This window comes from Hyaena hyaena, unplaced genomic scaffold, assembly GCF_003009895.1.
Source record: "Hyaena hyaena isolate Hyena2069 unplaced genomic scaffold, ASM300989v1 scaffold_96, whole genome shotgun sequence".
Lineage (NCBI taxonomy): Eukaryota > Metazoa > Chordata > Mammalia > Carnivora > Hyaenidae > Hyaena > Hyaena hyaena.
Window position 1 is genome coordinate 2,121,174 of NW_024080729.1, and position 20,423 is coordinate 2,141,596.

The 20,423-nt window shown below is 45.1% G+C and overlaps 1 protein-coding gene across 2 annotated transcripts in view; it reads right to left on the bottom strand.

Moving 5' to 3' along the window:
- The window catches only part of TBC1D22B (TBC1 domain family member 22B), a 78,170-nt gene that overhangs the window by 45,874 nt on the left and 11,873 nt on the right, over window positions 1-20,423 (bottom strand). For both annotated transcript variants that reach the window (XM_039235324.1, XM_039235323.1), the window contains exons 2-6: window positions 16,511-16,567; window positions 6,534-6,841; window positions 3,295-3,474; window positions 2,663-2,733; window positions 1,163-1,291 (exon numbers count right to left, since the gene is read on the bottom strand). In XM_039235324.1, the coding sequence (XP_039091255.1) occupies window positions 1,163-1,291; window positions 2,663-2,733; window positions 3,295-3,474; window positions 6,534-6,841; window positions 16,511-16,567 (745 nt within the window). The remainder of the gene's footprint in view (window positions 1-1,162; window positions 1,292-2,662; window positions 2,734-3,294; window positions 3,475-6,533; window positions 6,842-16,510; window positions 16,568-20,423) is intronic.

Consider the following 20,423-nt stretch of genomic DNA (forward strand, 5'->3'; position numbering starts at 1 on the left):
AGTCATTTTCTTAAGAACTGCAAATCAAGGGGGTAAGAGTGACAGCCTGGTATCTTTAGAAAGAACTGATGGATGTACCAAAAGAGTCTAGTTAAACCTGCCCGTCCATCCAGAATACGTTTCCATGACACCAGCGGCTTATTGGAACTGAGGAAACCTCTCTAGATACACCACTTACATCGAACAGCAACGGGCTTCACGACCTAAGAGAACCCATGACCTAAGAGAATCACCCTGGAGTCTGTTCCACTCTGGGCTGGTACTTACTCAACAGGCACGATCAAAACGTGCGTCCCTCTTTCAGAGTCTTACTCATCAACAGTCCCCAAGAGCGGTGAGAGCTCTGAAAGTGGCAAACACATGACCGGATAGGGAACCAGAGGGAGCTGGTCTTCAGTAACTGGCACTGTCACCAAAGAGATCACGACAGCTGGTTTCAGCTTCCAGATCTCTCAGAGCCCAAACGAGCCCAAGGGCTGCGGTGGCAGCAGAAGCGGCGGCTCCTTTGGCTCTTGAGGCTTACTGAAGGCAGCTGCTGGTAAGCTGGGCTTTTCCCCCCTCACCCCTCTTCTTCCTCCCCTCCTATTTTGGCAGGCAGGGGTGGGGGCAACCACTGTGACGGTGACGAACAGTGCCTGCCAAGCCTGCTGGGAATGACTGCTCCTGCTGACAGACGGACAGACACGGGTGCTGAAACGGCACTAGCTGCCAGGTGGACACACTAACCATCCAGAGGGACTAGACCATCCCCGAGTGAGCTCATCTTCCACTCTGTGCCCCGGGACCCTTACTACTTGCGCTCTGGGGCCCCGTAGCGTTGACACCACCTGGGAGCTCGTCAGAAGTAAAGATCTCACCCCAGACCCACTGAATCAGAATCCGCATTTTATCCTAACGGTTGGGTGGGATTTTATCAAGACCCTGGATGATGTGTACACACGTTGAAGTTGGAGAAGCACTGCCACTGATCAATGCAAAAAAAAAAAAAATCTTTAAAATGGCTAAAATTGGAGCTACCCGTTAGAAAGAGAGGAAGCAGTTCTGGGATCCGTTTAATTTGTAACCAGCCCACCACAGCCTGAAGACGCGGAACCTGCACTATGATCGCTCTCCTGGGGACATAGACAATTATGACTCGCCAGCAACAAGGTGATGAGTGTACCTGCCGGTAGGTGTCCTGGTGATGTTCCTCATTTCGAGAGTCGTAATACTGCTCAATGAAGCCAAAATACTCCTCCCGCTTCCGCTGCAGGGTCAACTTCCTCCTCTCAGTGTTTGCTGGGAGGTAGCCCTACAGACAGGACTGCGGTCAGACGGGGACACACGCTGGGTGCACGAGTCCTTCATTTCTATCTTAACCTGAGGAGTGGCTTGGGAACTGTCAAAGGGGTGGAAGGACAAGTGCCAGGAGGACACGGATCCTCCCTTTTTGGGTCCGGCCACCCAGCGTCTGCTCTCTCCTCCTTCAACCAGACCCACAGGTGGGCAGAGGAAGCCAGGCCAGCTTTCCCACGTCAGGCGCACTCCCGCGGCCCTGAGCCGCGTTTGCCGCACATGCCGCTGGGGGGGGGCGCTCTAGAGCTGGCACAGCAGAGCGGTGAGTCCAGGTCGGTGGGAGGGAACTGGACCCCAGTACGGCGCCTCTCAGCACCGCAGGTGTGCAAGGCAGTCCTTCTGGGAATCCCAGCCCCACGGCCACCTCTGTGACGCATCCCAGGGGTGTGCCGTGGATGTCTGTGCCAGGCACACATTCCTTTCCACAGTAATATTCAGAATTACCAGGTAAGAAAGCTGAATGGAACCTGTGACACGGACGGCTACAACGTGCAGACCCAGAACTTTCGGCGGCAGCCTCCCTCCTAGCCAAAGCTCCAGGCCAACCTTCCTTCTCACTCCGGGTCTAGATCCCACTCTCAATTCTTGAGTCTCCCATTCCCGAAACTACGACCATACCTACTCTTAACAGCATTCAAACATCTTAGAAGTGGCAGAGACAGGCACTTCCACGGGGAAGGTTCAGGAGAGAGAGCCTTCCTCTCACAGACATTCTGTGATGCATCCCCAGCCAGGGCCTGCAGAGCCGGGACCCAGCCTTATCCATTTTTGTGTTTCCCCACAGCTGCTGGCACCACGCCTGGCAGACAGCAGGCCCTCAGTAATTCCTTGCTACACGAATGGATGAACGAATGTGACAGGCTAGGAAATCCGGGCGTCCCCATCACAGCGGCTGGCACGGTGCTCTGCCCTTAGAGCGGGTCCGGTGCAAGCTCCCGAGGGAGGCCCATTTCTCAGCTCCTCACAGCAGCAGAGTTGCTTTCCACCACTCTGCTTATTCCTACTGAGAAGGGAGTGAAGTCCAGGGAGTGTGGGAGCCTGTCCAAACAAGTGCTGAGACCACCCCACCCCAATGCACTCTTTCTCCCTGGCGCTGAGCAAGTGGGGATCCACCAACAGGGGAAAGCTGTTCTCTTCTCCGTCTGCGTGAATAATTCGCAAGGATGTGTTTCTTTAGGCGCAGGAATAAGAGGACAGCCCCACGGATCTGCCACACCCAGTGGGGCCGAGGAGTCTGTGCAGTGAGATGAATGTGCCCGGACTAACCTCAGTGGGTAAGAAGGGCTGTGTGAGGCTCACGCTTCTCTACACAGTGGGCAGAACTCACCGACAGGAGTCTCCAGGTTACAGGTCGAACCTCCCTGGGAACCCCCGGCCAGCTACACTTCCTCAGTTCATCTGCAAACGGACGACGGCTTTATTGGATTAGCTCTTCCCACAAATGCCCTAAGACGAACCTCAGCCAGCACTGCCTGAGTCCTCCCACCATTCAAGAAAGACCACCACCACCACCACCACCACCACCACCACCAGCAGCAGCGGCTACCGACAAGCACAGGGAGAAAGCCCCGGACGACAGCCCTGAGCAGCACAGTGGCGAAGACGCGGCTCTGCAGAGGTGATGCGGTCAGCTCAGAGGTCAGACTCGGGGGGGGGGGGGGGAGCAAAGAAAGAGCTGTGGGTGTGGATTTCAGTCAGAGTGGCCTCGAGGCGGGAGAGACCAAAGCCAGAACAGCTGCACTATGGTCTACGGGCCGCAGAATCCAGTCCCACCTAATTTGGTCCCTAATTTCTAGTAACATACTTCTGACTTAATACCTGCAGGTCACTGCAATGGGCACCAGATCAGGAGATGCTGGAAAAGTAAAAGAGGGAAGAATAAAGAGCAGTAGCTTCCAGGTCCCTGAGAACTGCAGTCACCAAGAGGGCCTACCTTGCCAGGGGCTCACGGAGACTCACCCAAGTCGGTGTTGTGGCTGGAGAGAAGCTGACGAAATTTTTCTAGGCGGGTTTTCTCCCGGACAGTCATCGGGGGCGCCCCGGAAGCATTCTGGTCCGAGATGCGGGCAACCAGGGGGATGATGGGTCGGAGAGGGAGGGACTGCTGTTTGTGGAGTGGATTCCTCAGGCATGTATCACCTGCAATGACGAAAGAGAAAGAGAACAGGTGGCATGGAGAGCACAGACACGGAGGGACCCTGAACTGCCTGTTCTGTAGCGGCCTGTGCACCAGAACGGCGTCCAAGCAGCAGTGCACTGCCTGAAGGCGCCCGCTGAGGGCAGCGGGGGGAGGGTGGGAGGGTGGAGAGCATCAGGCCAGGGGAAGGGCTACATTCTTACCACGTCTCCCCAAGGCACCTTCTGTGCTAACAGAGACCCCAGAGGCCGGAGCAACTTTGACAACTTTTTTGGCAACTCTGGATGGAAACCAAATGTTTTCTTTCTACCCCAACCTGGGATGTATCTTCATGCCTAATATTCAGTTTGGGGGCAACTCAGTCTAAGGCAGTGTTGGCCTTCCCTTTCCACATCGCAGAGCACGTAAGAAGTGAGGACATAGTAGAGCACATGTAGTAAAAACAGGTGGCTGCTCGCCTGAAGGCCCAGGACCCATGCAGCTGGCCCACAGCCCAACTCAAAGCTGCTCCTGGCCCATCGATGTGCCCCGCACACCAGGTGAGAGGCTCCGGCCCCAGGCATCCCTGTTATGGGTTCCTCAGGGCTCCTACACTTCCCACCAAGATGAGCCAGCTTTTAATTCTGCAGGGATATGACTGAAATAACAGGAACACAGACTCCAGCAGAACCACATGTCTGGTTCTCGACATTTCTAACCCAGATGATAGGAAGGAGAAACAGGCACTGTAGGACTGATATTTACTGAGCTCTGACTACATATAAGGCATTGTGCTGGTCACATTTACGTAGGATATCTCATTTGATTCTTACAACATACGGCAGGAATTTATTACTACTTTAGAGATAAGAAACTACAGCTCAGAGAGGTTAAAAATGATTTGCCAGTGAGACCTGAGATGTCACCTTAGGTCTGTCTGATTCCAAAACCCTTATTTATTTTACTACCTCAAAGTAAATTCAGTTTTAAATTCTGACTGTCCTTCCATGACTGTTTTATATTCTTTACCTATCTGGGCCTTCCAAAGCAGGAGTCGCAAGGAAACTGAGAGGCTCAGCTGAAGTTAAGCATCTGACTTTGGCTCATGTCATGATCTCAAAGTTCGTGAGTTCGACCCCCACTCTGGGATCTGTGCTATCAGCATAGAGCCTGCTTTAGATCCTATCCCATTCTCTCTGCCTCTTCCCCACTCATGCTCTCTCCTCTCTCAAAAATCAACAAACATTAAGAAAAAAAAAAAGCAGGACTCACAACAAGAATTAAACGATAAGGGGTTCCTGCATGACTCAGTCAATTAAGCATCTGACTCTTGATTTTGGCTCGGGTCATGATCTCACAGTGAGATCAAGCCTCAAGTCAGGCTGTGTGCTGACAGCACGAAGCCTGCTCGGGATTCTCTCTCTCCCTCTCTCTCTGTCCCTCCCATTTGTATGCATGCTCGCTCGCTCTCTCTCTCTCTCTCTCTCTCTCTCTCTCTCTCTCTCAAATAAACATTTTTTTTTTTAAATAAAGAAAGATGGGGCACCTGGGTGGCTCAGTTGGTTAAGCATCCAACTTCGGCTCAGGTCATGATCTCACAGTTCGTGGGTTTGAGCCTCACGTCTGGCCCTGTGCTGACAGCTCAGAGCCTAGAGCCTGCTTTGGATTCTGTGTCTCCCTCTCTCTCTGCCCCTCCCCCACTCATGCTCTGTGTGTATCTCTCTCTCTCAAAAATAAACAAACATTAAAAAATTTTTAACAAAAAATAAAGAAAAAAATCCTCTAAAAAAAAAAAAAGACGAGCACTCAGCAACCAGCACAACTAGAAGGTTTACAGAAGCAACTGCCACGGAGTATCTGGCCGGGATGCCTGGTGTGACATGGGGCCTAGGAAATGCAGACCACATACGGTGGACCCGAAGGTGATGTGCACCTCTGATATCACAGATTAACAGATGATGCTCACAGGAGGGAAACTCATAAAGGGAACGCTCTGGAAAGTCCTGGCTACACAAGGGCAGCACCTTCACTCGGGACTGGGGGGGCAGCTTCCTCACACTTGGGATCCTTGAAGACCCTCAATCACAGCACACAGACACTTCCAACAGCCTATAGCAAAGGTCAATCAACACCGAACGGCCACGTGGGCGCGGCATGGAGGGTTCCACCTGGAGCCTGAGTCAGCGATGGGAAGTGACTGTGGAATAATTTTAAAAGCCTTACAGCCTAAGTTCATGGCCACGTGCTTATTCTGAAACTGCAGAAGTTGTTCTCTTAGAACACGAGTCAAGACACATGCCAGCCTCCATTGCCTTCCCTCATTCTTCCACTTCCCTTCACCCTTTACCAGTCAGCCGTTCTAACTTTCACTGGAATGATGACACTTCCCTCTCTGGCTCAGAATAACTGGCTTCCATAAAACCCTCTAAGGCAAAATTACATACAGCAATGGATACTTAAAAGTGTACACTGAGACACCCCAAACATCTGATAAAACCACCATCACCACAACCATTTGCAGAAAAGGAAGTTTTCCAAAAAGAAACAGAAGGGGCGTCACCTCCCACCCTGCCCCACCTGACGGGCAGGAGGCTGCGACACAGAGCCTTCGGGCACACGTTGCTCCATCCCTCAGGAACAGGAAAGAGCCAGCCTTATACTAGTGACTGCTCCCTAAGGCCGAGTAGGCCAAACAACAGTGCCAAACGTTTGTGAAATCCAGTCACTAACAACTTTACATACATTAGTCAATATTCTTAAACCTGACCAGGCCCAAAGCAATGTGAAGCAACCAAACAGCGAATGTTCTGGAGCCCACCATAGGGAAAGGAAGAAGAGAATGGCAGGCAAAAATGGGGTGTCAGCAAGTGAGGCTCCAAGTGGCCATCAAAGTGCAGGGGTTGGGGGGAAGGGGAGCAAGCACAGTCTATGACCCATTAGGCTCCCGGATGTAACTCAGCCTTGAGCTTTCCCATGTATCATCCAATGGAAGATCTGAGCAATGCCCTAGAGAAAAGCTGATCATTTAAGGTGCTCTCTGCTGAAAAGGCTGAGGCTGTGGAAGGCAGCAGGATGGACTTACTGGAATTTCTGGACAGCTGAGCGTCACTGCTGGACTTTATGACCTTGTAGCTGGCAGGAACGTCGGATGTCGTTGACTGGGAGCGCTCTGGTTTCACCCTCAGCTTGCTGTGGTTTTCTAGGACTTGGGCTGCGGTTGCCAGAGCAACTTTTGAGTTTAGAGTTTGGAAGGAAGGGGAGGAAAAGTCCTCTTCCTCATCATCACCAATGTCCCAAGCATCACTGGTATTCCGGGCAAACTCATGGAAACTGGAGGCCTTCTTACTCTTCAAAGCAACTGCGTTGACTTTTGACCGTTCCTTGATGAAGCTTTAAAGAAAGGAGACATCATTAGCAAGGAGTGATCTGACACTGTGACCACCTTACTGGGTTAACATGAACAGTATGACAAACTACCTGATACACAATCTTTGCCCTCTTCAAACAAAAGACACCTGTATCCATTCCTCATCTAGATGCATGTAGACCAGCGCTATGCTGCAGAGACCAACGGAGCAGAGACAATAATGCTCACCAACTACCCTATGTGCTCCCCTAGATTTCCCATGCCCCTCCTCCCCCACCCCGCATTTAGGCAAGGCTATAAGACTAGTTCTGGCCAATGAGCTAAGGAGAGAAGTAAGGTAGTCACTTCAAAGCCAAAGCAGGCAAGAACAGGTATGAGTTCTCTCTACATAAGCTTTCTTCTACTATGGTAACTGGCCAGGCACCTCCCTCACCTGGGAAGCAGAATGACTGCGTGGGGCAGGACCTGCCCTCCACTCCCACTCAACTCCACTCTGGACATGTAGCATGAGAAAGGAATGAATGAACCTTTGTTGCATCAATCCACTGAGACTCCAGAGTTAATCTGCTACGGGAACATAACCTAAACTATTCCTTAGAGTAGGACATGAACTCCTGGCAGAACCAGAGATAATTTTAGGCAGTCCATATACAGCATGAAACATCAAGTTCCAGAATGAATGAGATGTTCCTTTTTCATTCTGTTAAAGCCCTCCTGCTAGCCTGGAGGAGACCATCTCAATATGAGAGGGCAGCCTCAGGATCAACATGTTTGCAAGCAACATGAGCTAGTTTAGAATTATTATTAATAAGAGAATTTTGGTTGTTTCACTGTGTTTACTTTTAAGGTTACTTTTTCTATTTTTGGCAAATGATAATTGGCTTCCTGCTTCTAATTTATAGAAGTGATGACGGTTACTTTAAAATATAAATCCGGGTCGCCTGGCTGGATCAGTTGGTAGAGCGTGTGACTCTTGATCTCAGGGCTGTGAGTTCAAGTCCCATGTTGGGTGTAGCGATTACTTAAAAATAAAATCTTAAAAATACACACACACACACACACACACACAAATCTAATTGAGTTTTTTAAAAGGTTGTTTTTAAAAAATGCATTTAGTAAAATAATAGGACAGATTCTGGCAAAAAAATCATAAAGATGATATATCATGAAAGTTTGAGGAACACTAGACTGACTCACTGAGGAAAGAGAGCTCAGTCCAAGGAGTCATGCGGATCATTCCTATTGTCCTGACCGTTTCCTCTCTAGGTCTCCCCTTTAAGATCTGCGGACCCTTATTCTGGATCCTGCAGACTATGTGGCTGGGACATTTCTAACTCAGTCTTGTCTAGCATCCCTCAAATCCCAAACCTTGTGTACATTTACACCTGGGGCTTGAAATGCACTGGAGTAAAGACATCACTAAATGCCTCCCTGTTTCCTCCAGCAAGGCACAGTGATACTAGAGGGGAAACAAGGCTTTGCCAGAAGAGGCGAATCTCCCCATTTCCTGGAGCTCTTTCTTCCCTTTGGGTAGAGGTGGGTGGTCTAATAAACCACCTCATCTCCCTAGATGAGCCCAATGCTTATTCTAAAAGATAACTGTTATTAACACTGATAAGTACAGTCTGGTAACTCATACAGCTCAGCTCATCAAAATGTCCTTACTATGAGCATCAGAAAAGGAGCAAGATTTTAACTGAGGCATTACTCTCAATACTGGTCTTACACAGAGTAAAGGAAGAAAAGACATCACACAAAATACCATTTTCCACCCACCAAGTCAGCAAAGATCTAAAGAGCATTCTCTGCGGTGGGACCACCATCTAAGAGTGCAGGTGAGGGTGTGTTGTACAGCCTCTGGAAAACAGGCTGGCAACATACATACCGTAAGCCCGAAAATGGTTCGTAATCTCTGACCCTAACAAAATAACCAGAGGGTCAAACAAAGAGGATCTAAGACAGTTTATCGTGGTGTTACTTATTTTGGTGAAAAACTAAAAACCGGATAAACATCTAGAACTGGAATGATGAAATTAGTTCAGCCACCAGATGAAATGTTATAATGCCACTGAAAAGCACATCTCACAGGCTATTTAGTAACACTAGAAAACAATCTCAATAAAGTGAACACAGGAACCAAAAAAAATATTTTTATAATCTCTATATTAAAAAAAAGCATATGCATAGAAAAGACCAGAAAGAAAATACATCAAAATGCTAAAAGTGCTTATCACTAGGCTGTGGAACTATAGGTGATATTTCATTTCATTTTTATAGGTCTCTGAATTATTGGTGTTTTCTACAGTGAGCATATTATTAATCAGTGGTAAGGTGGTTGGCTTTCATCAATCTCAAAGTAAGGGTACTTATAAACTTACTGAATGAACAATCAGAAATGAGCAAGAGCTCAAATCAAAGAAAATAAAACTGGGACAACACACTGAGAATATCTGCTGTCAAAAATCCATCCATGAGCCAGAAGAGGCAAATTACTCATATGCAGACCTGCTGAGACTGCGTGTTCTGGACCCATCACTACGACTGCTTCTCTTTTGTAAAGGGGGATGTAGAATCCATTGCCCATAGTACATACCTCAGAGGGTCCACTGTCAAGAATAAATAGGCAGATGTGTAAGAAACTCGGTCACCAATAAAATACTGCATAGGAGTTCGTGGTTACTGTTGTTTTCCTCTTTGGAGGCTAGGTGTACCTCAAGATTGCACACGATGAACCCAACAGAGTGATATGCAGTATCCTGGACACCGAGATTAACTACTGTGTTTTTCTGGTTGATATTTCCTAAATACTTTTTTTTTTTTTAAAGTAGGCTCCACACCCAACATGGGGCTTGAACTCACAACCCAGTAATTAAGAGTCACACATTCTACCGAATGAGCCAGCCAGGGACCCTCTTTTTTTTTTTTTTTTTTTTACAAATAGTTTATTGTCAAATTAGTTTCCACATAACACTCAGTGCTCATCCCCACAAGTGTCCTCCTCCATGCCCATCCCCCCCTCCCCCCCACATCCATCAGTCCTCAGTTTTTGTCAGCATTCAAGAGTCTCTCATGGTTTGCCTCTCTCCCTTTCCCCCACCATTTCCGCCCTTCTTCTCCCCCTTGTTCCTCCGTCAAGTTCCTCCTAATCCTCCTATACGTGCAAACATATGATATTTGTCCTTCTCTGCCTGACTTATTTCGCTCAGCATAACACCCTCAAGGTCCATCCATGTTGCTACACATGGCCAGATTTCATTGTTTCTCATTGCCATGTAGTATTCCATGGTATAGATAAACCACATCTTCTTGATCCATTCATCTGTTGATGGACACTTAGGCTCTTTCCATGTTTTAGCTATTGTGGAGAGTGCTGCTATGAACATTGGGGTACATGTGCTCCTATGCCTCAGCATTTCTGTATCCCTTGGGTAAATTCCTAGCAGTGCTATTGCTGGGTCATAGGGGAGTTCTATTGTTAGTTTCCTGAGGAACCTCCACACTGTTTTCCAGAGGGGCTGTACCAGTTTACATTCCCACCAACAGTGTAGGAGGGTGCCCGTTTCTCCACATCCTCGCCAGCATCTAGAGTTCTCTGATTTGCTCATTTTAGCCACTCTGACTGGCGTGAGGTGGTATCTCAGTGTGGTTTTGATTTGTATTTCCCTGATGAGGAGGGATGCTGAGCATCGTTTCATGTGTCTGTTGGCCATCTGGATGTCCTCTTTGGAGAAGTGTCTGTTCATGTTTTCTGCCCTTTCTTCACTGGGTTGTTTGTTTTTCGGGCGTGTAGTTTGGTGAGTTCCTTATAGATTCTGGATATTAACCCTTTATCTGATATGCAACTATCAGTCATTTGCAACTATCTTTTCCAGGGGACCCTCTTAAATACTCTCTTGGTATTTTAGGATTTTTTAAATAAGCCATCAAATCAAAAAGTTGAATATTAACTCAGGTCAAAGAATTGAGTGGATGCTGATAGTTTAACACTGGGTGAAGCACGCGTACACTCTGGACCCTGGATGGAAACACTGCACCGAGAGAGGGGATGTGCTGAGACTCAGGCTCTAACACATGTCTATACAAAGGAGGCAAATCAGCTGAGCGGTGGGTGCATGAGGATTTGTTATGTTTTTCTTTATACCTTTTTATGTATTCAAGTATTTCATTATATTTTTTGAAGCAGATGAAGATTCAATATAAGCCAACTGCTGAGATTAAGAATTGGACTTTGCTCAGGTGAAGACTTCTGCAAATAGAAATTGGGAGGACATATTCCAACATACCGAAGGGCAAAGAAAGGAGGAAAGGGGGCCATTCTCTGTGACAGGAAGACCAGGGACTCAAAGCAGACCATCTTGAGGCCGCTAGAAATTATTTTAGAGAGGCCTACTCCACAAAACCCAAACTGCAACCAACCGGTTAAAAGAAAGTCAGTTCTGTCCTCAGGAAAGAGGCCTTCATGGAGGAAGCGTTGGGGCCGCCTGAACGGGTAGCAATATGAGGACTGACAGTTGGTGAGAACCAGTCACAAAATGGAGGAGGCAGGTCAGAGTGAAAAGGTACCTGGGTTGCCCCTGAGAGGAAGCAGGAAAACCTACACACCAGCAACAACGGTGGGATGATTTAAAGCTGACACGTTTCCATGTTTATTCGTTTTGTTCTCTCCAAAGGAGAGAATATAAATTTATGCGTGCATAAAAGTTTGAACGTATTGGCTATTTACTCAGTGCCAGGTTCTATGCTAATATTTATTTATTCTCATTTTCAGATCAATGCTCATTCATAAGGCTATAAGGTACTATTAGTTTTTGAGGTATTATTATTGTTATTATTATTCCTATTTGCAGATAAGGAAACTGAAGCTTCCTGAGGTCATAAATAGGCAGCAAAGTCTGGGCTCAAATCTAGGTCCACCTGACCTGAGAACCTGCATATACTCTTTCACTAATCTACCTAGAAAAAGACATAAGACCTGCGGCCTGGGAAGAGGAGTTGCCACGCAAACAGAGCACATAACACCACAGCTGTAAAGTCCCCGAGTGTACACAGCTGAGAGCCCCAACTCTCTAGCCTTGTATCAATCATCTCCTGTCTACACGGAACAGGCTGTGTATGTTGGTAGCCAGAACGCGAAGAGGCTGCACTCAGGAATATGGTCCCTGGAGGAGAAGTATCGCTCTTCCCTTTTGACGTCAGGAGTCCCAGTAAAAGTCAATCCGGGTAATCCTAGCTTGGGGTACCTCTGGTTTACAGGCTGCCTCATTTTAACATGGTCCCAACCAAATGATAACCAACCCGAGGTATCTTAACACCATAGTGTGGCTTGAAGTTCAGCCAAGATTATTCAAACAGATCTGTGTCAGACTTACAACCAAGCTGGCCTGTCACAGACACCCTCAGCACCTCTTTACAAGTGAATGTCAAATTATAGCTTCAAAAGCACTTTCACAGAGGGGCCCCTGGGTGGCTCAGTCGGTTGACCATCTCACTTCGGTTCAGGTCATGATCTCACGGATCGTGGGTTCGAGCCCCGTGTCAGGCTCTGTGCTAACAGCAAGCTCAGAGCCTGGAGCCTGCTTCAGATTCTGTATCTCCCTCTCTCTCTCTCTCTGACCCTCCCCTGCTCACACTGTCTGCCTCTCTCTCTCAGAAATAAATAAAAAACATTAAAAAAAAAAAGCACTTTCACAGAAACCTTTTAATTCTCCCAATAACTCTGACATGAGTCTTATTATTTCTATTTCATGCATGAGGAAACTCAGAGAGGTTAAGTAATCTGCCCAAGATCACGGAGCTAGAAAGTGGTGAAGAAAAAGAGATTTAAGAAGTGCACATGCTCCTAAAACTCCTGAAAATGTGCCATAATTAAGTGGCACATTTGAGGGAAACTTGTTTGGTGAGCAGTAACTTGTTGAATGGTGACACAAAACCCAAAGGATATTTTGAACAAGAGTGGCTACAGGTTCTACTGGTTAGGAAACAAAAGATCAGTCATTCTGTAATTTCATTGATGCTACCCTGTTTTACTGAGATGGCTGCTCGCTTAATAGAAATAGGACATAAATTTACTTAGAAAAATAATGTCTGACAATGGTAAGGGGCATGAAGCAAGTGGGGAAATCGGTGACATTCTAATAAATCCAGTCACCTCAATAACTAGTGTGGCTGCATGTGAACCAGCTTCGTGACACCCAACAAGCAGGGAATCACACTTTGCATCAACTCAGAAAACAATGAATTTAGAGGCTTGTCATAGCATCAAGTAGCCAATGGAGTCACTCTGCGGTAAGGCTAGTTTTATCTGAGCTGTAAAAATTATTGCCGGCAATATTATCACTAATGGTAATAATTTGGCAAATTGAAGTCAATATATACAGACAGGGAACGATATACTGTGCTCATGCAGTTTAGATGACTGAAGACCCCGTGTAAAGGCTTCTGCTGTGATGGGGCTTAATCACACAGTAATTAATGGCAGTCTGAAGTGGAATGATAATCACACAGTGGAGAAAGTAATAAAAATGTCCCAACAAAGGTACTAAAATAAGGGCGATAAATGTTTTATAGTAACGATCTGGAATTGTAAAATGGTCCAGTGCCGGCCTAGAGGCTGTCCCATGTTGCACAGTACTAATAACAAACCACCATGTGCATGAAAAGAGGAGGCAATTTATTCAGTGACAATTCTATTCCTCCCTAATTGCAGAGCTAAGTGATTACTTCTATTGAAAGTATGACTCAGGGGCGTCTGGGTGGCCCAGTTGGTTGAGTGTCCAACTCTTGATTTCAGCTTAGGTCATGATCCCAGGGCCGTGGGATTGGGCCCTGCACTGGGTTCCATGCTGAGTGTGGAGCCTGCTGGGGATATTCTCTCTCTCTCTCTCTCTCTCTCTCTTTCTCTCTCTCCCCCCCCGCCCCCTCTCCCGCAGCTCTCGCTCTCTCTAAAACAAAATTTAAAAAATAAATAAAAGGAGAATATTTATGATACATGAATAAAAACTTAAACCTATAAAAAAAAGAAAAGAAAAGAAAGTATGATTGCAATTCTGCTGAATGATCAGTGAAAACTTTTGTGGTTTTTTGGAGAATAGCTGGGAAAACAAAAGTATATAAAATCTGTCTTGGCGGTTTGGGATATGGCAATGTTCCTCAAGACCTGTCCTCAATACAGAATCAGGGAAAATGCACTCAATTAACAGATGCAGACAAGGTGTGGTGACTGTGACATGCACATAAAATAGGACAGTACCCTCGACTGCCTTATGCATGGACGAACAGATTTCTGTGTTAGCTACATATTCATCAAAGGCAACTATAATATAGCCTGGAATGGATCTACCAATCACCAAATCCTGGCTGTGAACACAACTGGCTACAAGGAACAGAATCCTCAGCCTCTGATGCTTAAATTATAAAGACCGTGATGTCAAGGCACTCCAGGGCAGGTGTCTGCGGGTCTCCTACCAGCTCCCGCAGGTTACAAGTTACCTGCTACAGCTTTCAGCATCCATTACCACACTGCCACATTCAAAAGCAGGAAAGGCGAGTAGAGACAAAAAGAGACTCTCTTCACAAAATGACCTCTCTCTCTGGTCAAACAAGAAAATCTTTCCAAGTACCCTCCCTCAGGAGACTTTCTTTTACATCTCATGGGTCAGAACGATGACATAAGCCCACTGCAGGCCAGTCACGGTGATTACCAAGAGGTTACTAGAAAAGGCTTCAATTAATTCAAATACCTGCTCAAGAGCTGAAAAAAAGTATGGTTCTTGAGCAAGGAAGAAGCAGGGCAGGGAAGACTGATATGAAGTGCCGGCTGTACTGGCTAACAGCCCAGAGAGTCTGTTACTGGTAAAACCAGGAAACAGCATCCATTCTCCTTAATGGGAATGTCACATAATTGTGACAGAAAACATGCTCCCCTGAGAAGAGCAAGGTACAAACTAAGAAGGACTAAAGGAAAGCTCACTGGCTATACGTACATACGATGATTTCATTCCTTCAATCCATAAATCTCTACCCAGTGCCTAGGATACGTTACGGGTTCTTCTAGGTACTAAGGGTATAGAGGTGAATAAAGCAAAATCCCTGCCCTCAAAGTGCTTATACTCTGGTTTTTGATATAAAAACCATACATTACAGAAAAGAACAGCAGTCACGCTTCCAAAGTGAGTCAGAAGACCATGCCTTCCACATACTGGCCAAATTGCCATCTTTTTGCAGTGAGTTGGTAGAATTACAGAAAGTTCACCATATATTTAGCTAAGTTGTAATTTTTTTATTATTAAAATACTGGGGTGCCTGGGTGGCTCAGTCAATTAAGCATTCGACTCTTGATTGAGACTCAGGTCAAGATCTTGCAGATCGTGAGATCAAGCCCCACATTGGGCTCTGTGCTGACAGTGTGGTGTCTGCTTGGGATTCTTTCTCTCCCCCGCTCCCCCGCCCCACCTCGCTTGCAAGCACACATATGAACTCTCTCTCAAAATAAATAAACATTAAAAAAAAAACTTTAAATATTAAAATACTGATAAGGTACATCTGTTATGGCATTTTTGTAGGTATTCAAAATACTTTAATATACATTATCTTTACTCCCTCCTTGACTGTCAAGGAAGAAAGGGTATATATTATTATATTGGCCCCAGAAAGATAAGAACCTAGGTCTCCTTTACCCCTCAAATCATTCGGTTTTCACCACAAACTACAGCTTTCCTGGAAATAAGTCTCTAAGATTAAGCATGTCCAGAGATAGAGCCCAAAGTTCTTAGAAAATCTGAGAATATGACCCATCTCCTCATTTAAACTCCCTGTGGCTGATGGATGGCCCAGGAGAAAAAGGAGAGATAAAGTGATAATTGGGGGTATGAACACACACCCACACATCTTGGATTTAACTGCGGTTTCTGTTGTGTTCGAAAATAATTTATTAGAATTTTACTAGAGAAATAACCACTAGGGAGCTTTTATTTATTTATTTTTTAATGTTTTATTTATTTCTGAGAGAGAGAGAGAGAGAAACCGCGTGAGCAGAGGAGGGTCAGAAAGAGAGGGAGATACAGAATCTGAAACAGGCTCCAGGCTCTGAGCTGTCAGCACAGAGCCCGATACAGGGCTTGAACCCACGAACCACGAGATCATGACCTGAGCCAAAGCCAGACACTTAACCAAATGAGCCACCCAGACACCCTTCTAGGGAGCTTTTAACTCTACTGTATGGCTAGATTCCTCTAAGGTTTGCTAAAGAGGCCCTGAAGAAGGCCAGCCTTACAGTTATATTCTGTTTGCCCCAGGCCTCATAGGATAAGGGAGGGAAAGATGGCAGGCCTGCATATATTCAGAAACAACAAACCCCAGAAACTAGATCTCCTACGAGAAGCAGGTCATCAATCATCCAATCTGGGGATGATATTTAATCAATAAAGCCCTTTCCATCAGAACAAAGGGTCCAACACCAAACCCCGCATATACCAGCTTCCAATGTAGGAAAATACATCTCTGGTGTGAGTTAATTTCCCACTTAATAACATTGTTTAAAGAAAGGTAAGAAGATTGCTCATCTCTTGATCCAAAATAGAGCAGGGGAGAAGCTAGAAAAGATCAAAGTAGAAACTGTCATTTCAACAAAGTAGGGGAAGGCTCAAGAATTTTAAAAGAAGTACATGCATGAAAGGAAAGCTATCTTGACTTACTTTTTGGTGAGCCGAGGGTCCAGAGGCGGGTGTTGTGCTCCATATACAGGCTGGATGCTGAAAGCAAGAAAAAAGTAAGAAGAAAATTGTCAGGAATCTAAATATGGTAGGTAACTAACCATCCCAAAGTGGGAAGGGACTTTGAGAAACAGGTCACCTCCAAGACAACCACATCCAAGCCTTCCAGCCTGGGGGCACCTGGCAGCGCGCGTGATTCTTGATCTCAGGGTCACGAGTTCAACCCCCGTGCTGGGTGTACAGATTACTTAAAAAAAGAAATAAAGTCTCTGGAGAATGTTCATCTTCCACTGGGGCTTCAGCACCTTACCTACCTGACTGTTGGAAGAGCTATCTGTAAAGAAGGCAGCATAGAAAGATAACAGGCTTTTGGGCTGGAGAGAGCACGGTTTTAATGCCAGTTCAGGCATCTACCATCTCTGTAAACTTACACGAAATTACCTGACCACTTTGAACCAGTTTTCTCATCTGTAAAATGAGAGGACCACCTACCCCAAAAGATCACCTGGGCTAAAAGACTACATACCAAGGGAAGGGTGACCCAAGTGGCTTGCAAATGGCTGGTGGGGGTATAAAGTGATACAACCCACTTCATAAAACAGCTTGGCAATATCCAGGAGGAACAAAATATACATTCACTAAAGCCTAGTCTATTCATTCTCAAATCGATATCTGAAGAGATACATATATACGTGTATCAGGAGACACACATAAAATTATTCATAGCATTACAGTTCCTTTTGGCCTAAAACTAGAAATAACCCAAGTGTCCAAACAGAAAATAAACTGTAATGTGTTCGAATAGAATACTACACAGCCACAGAAACATACAAAGTAGGGACACACAAGTAACAACAATGTGCATGAATCTCCCAGAATCTCCCAAATGTCGTGCTGAGCAAAACAAGCAAAAAAGCAAAAAATAAAAGGGTAAATACCATATGGTTTTATATATATGTATATATATATATAGAACTGACACTTCAGGAACTAACAAAAAGGATTTATATATTTAGGGATGCATCCATTGTAGTAACATCACAAAGCAAGGAGTGATTAACATAAAAAAGATGTAGTTATTTCAGAGAGAAAGAGAGAAGTGTGGTTGAAAACAGACACGGGGGCTTCTGGCGTGCTCACTCTGGGGTGCTCAGTCTGTGATTATTCATCAGGTTATCATACCATGCAACCGTTTCATGTAATAGGTCATAATAAAAAAGAGTGACTTGAGGGGCCAGGCACCTGAGTGGCTCAGTCAGTTGAGAGACCAACTCTTGGTTTCAGCCTAGGTCATGATCTCACGTTTATGAGTTTGAGTCCCACATCGGGCTCTGTGCTGACAGTGCAAAGCATGCTTGGGATTCTCTCTCTCTCTCTCTCTCTCTCTCTCTCTCTCCCTTTCTCTCTCTGCCTCTCCCCTGCTCATGCTCTAACATTAAAAAAAAAAAATGACTCGAGAATAATTATATATCCAAACTGTTGTTCAAATATAAAGGTAGCAGAAAAACATGTTGCAAAATGCAAGAACCCAGGAACTACTACGGTTTCCTGGACTCCTTCCTGAAGAAGCTTCTAGAAGAAAAACTTCAAAGAACAAAGAGAGAAACTACAGTGAATGGACTGGTGTAAAGCATTTAACGGATTTAGCCTTAAGACTAAGTCTTAAATTTGAGGCTTTATGATTAGAGAAGGTAAAAACAACGTAAGTGGCATAGGTTAAAATGGGACAGAGGGTGAAGTGACAAGTTTGTTGCTTTCCTCATCTTTCATGGACAAGGCTCAAAAGATATTTAAAGCTGATAGCTCAAGTAATAGAGGCATAAGTATGTTTTAGGATAGGAGATAAAACTGAGAGAAATAGGGGCGTCTGGGTGGCTCAGTTGGTTAAGCATCTGACTCTTAGTCTCAGCTTAGGTCATGATCTCACAGTTTATGAGCTTGGGACCCACACTGGGCTCTGTGCTAACGGTGCAGAGCCTGCTTAGGAGGCTTTCTTTCCCTCTTTCTCTGCCCTTCCCCTGCTCTCACGCTCTCTCTCTCTCTCCCTCTGTCAATAATAAATAAATTTTAAAAAAATTTTAATTGAAAAAAATAATATCAACTAAAAGCATGTGAGGAAAGGGCAAGAAATGCAACTAATTTCACCACTGATCGTAGTAGCTGGTCAACAGATGTCTCAAGAAATACGGTATAAAATTATAAACACAATCACTCGAATAAAAACACAGACTTCCCCAATTATCAGAATATACACATGCACACCCCCCTCCCAAAGCAAGTAGTTCTTACAGTGAAAGATTTTAAGAAAACATTAAAAACGGAGCTACAATCAAATATATCAGTCATTCCCACAAATATAAAAGGACTGAACTTACCTATTAAAAGAAAAGAATTATTATTAAGAGGGGACTGATTAAATAAATTACGGTATCTCTGTTAAAAAGCATGAGGCAATTCTATACCTATTGACATGAAACAAACTCTCAAACACTAATTAAAAAAAGATGCAGGGGGCACACTGTTGTCAGTGTGAGGCCCCTTTCAGAAACTGCCCCTCCTTTCTCTGCCCCCTTTCACATGCGCTCTCTCAAAAATAAAGCATTATAAAAAAAAAAAAAAAGTGCAGAATCATAAGCATAACAGGCCACTATTTCTTTCTTTTTTTTTTTTTTTTTTAATGTTTTATTTCTAGGAGAGAGAGAGAGACAGCGTGAGCAGGGGAGGGTCAGAGAGAGAGGGAGTCACAGAATCCAAAGCAGACTCCAGGCTCTGAGCCGGCAGTCAGCACAGAGCCCGACGCGGGGCTCGAACCCACGAACCACGAAATCATGACCTAAGCGAAAGTCGGACGCTTAACCGACTAAGCCACCCAGGCGCCCCAACAGGCCACCATTTCTATGGAAAACCTTTAAAATAAAACAAATCCACATACTTCCCTGTGATGAGAGTATCTCTGAGAGAAGACACAGACACCAGGAGCAGAGAGCGGAAGAGGAACTGCAGGACCGGACAGCAGAAAGGCCGAGTTTTCCTAAAAACTTTCTCGTGATTTTCCTGAATTAGTATCATGTACATGTATCACTTCTTTAAGAAAGAAATTAAGCAATCTTAAAAGGATTGGGAGGTTTAAATGAGACAACGTGTAAAAAGCCCTTGAGCACAATTCCTGGCAGGTAGTAAAACGAGCAGGTAATGAGGTAGGTTTGTAAACACCCAGAATGCCACTCGGCACACATTCAGTGCCCAAGAAATATTGGCTTCCCTCCTCGCTCCCATTTTGGTAATTTATTCCTTACCCAACATTTAGAAAGTAGAACAAGTTTACCAAGTACCTTGTCTGACATAACTGATGTGATCCCAAAGTTGTTTTTAAATAAAAATGCAGCCAATTCAATCATTTACACATTGACTTCTACTAAGATTCTAGCGGGAATGTTCTTATGTACAATCTTTTATGGATATGGCCCTGACCTTTTTAGCTATTAAGAATCTCTATCTCCCCAAACTTTTCTAAAAGGTTATTTGGTAATTTGTAAACAAACCATTACCTATACTACTGCAGAGATACAAACAATACAATTTTAACATGTTTACAGAGCTTCCTAGGCAGAGAAAAAGAAGAAAATAAAAGTGATCAAAGAATAATGAAGTTTGACTTACAGAGAGAAGGTGGACACAAAACAAAAATGAAAACACAAACAAAAAAGCCAAAAGGCATAGATCAATAGAACAGAAGAGAAAACCCAGAAATACACCCACAACTATATGGTCAGTTAATCTTTAACAAAGCAGGAAAAAATATCCACTGGGAAAAAGACAGTCTCTTCAACAAATGGTATTGGGAAAACTTCACAGAAAATGTGCAAAAAAAAGAAACTAGACCACTTTCTTATAC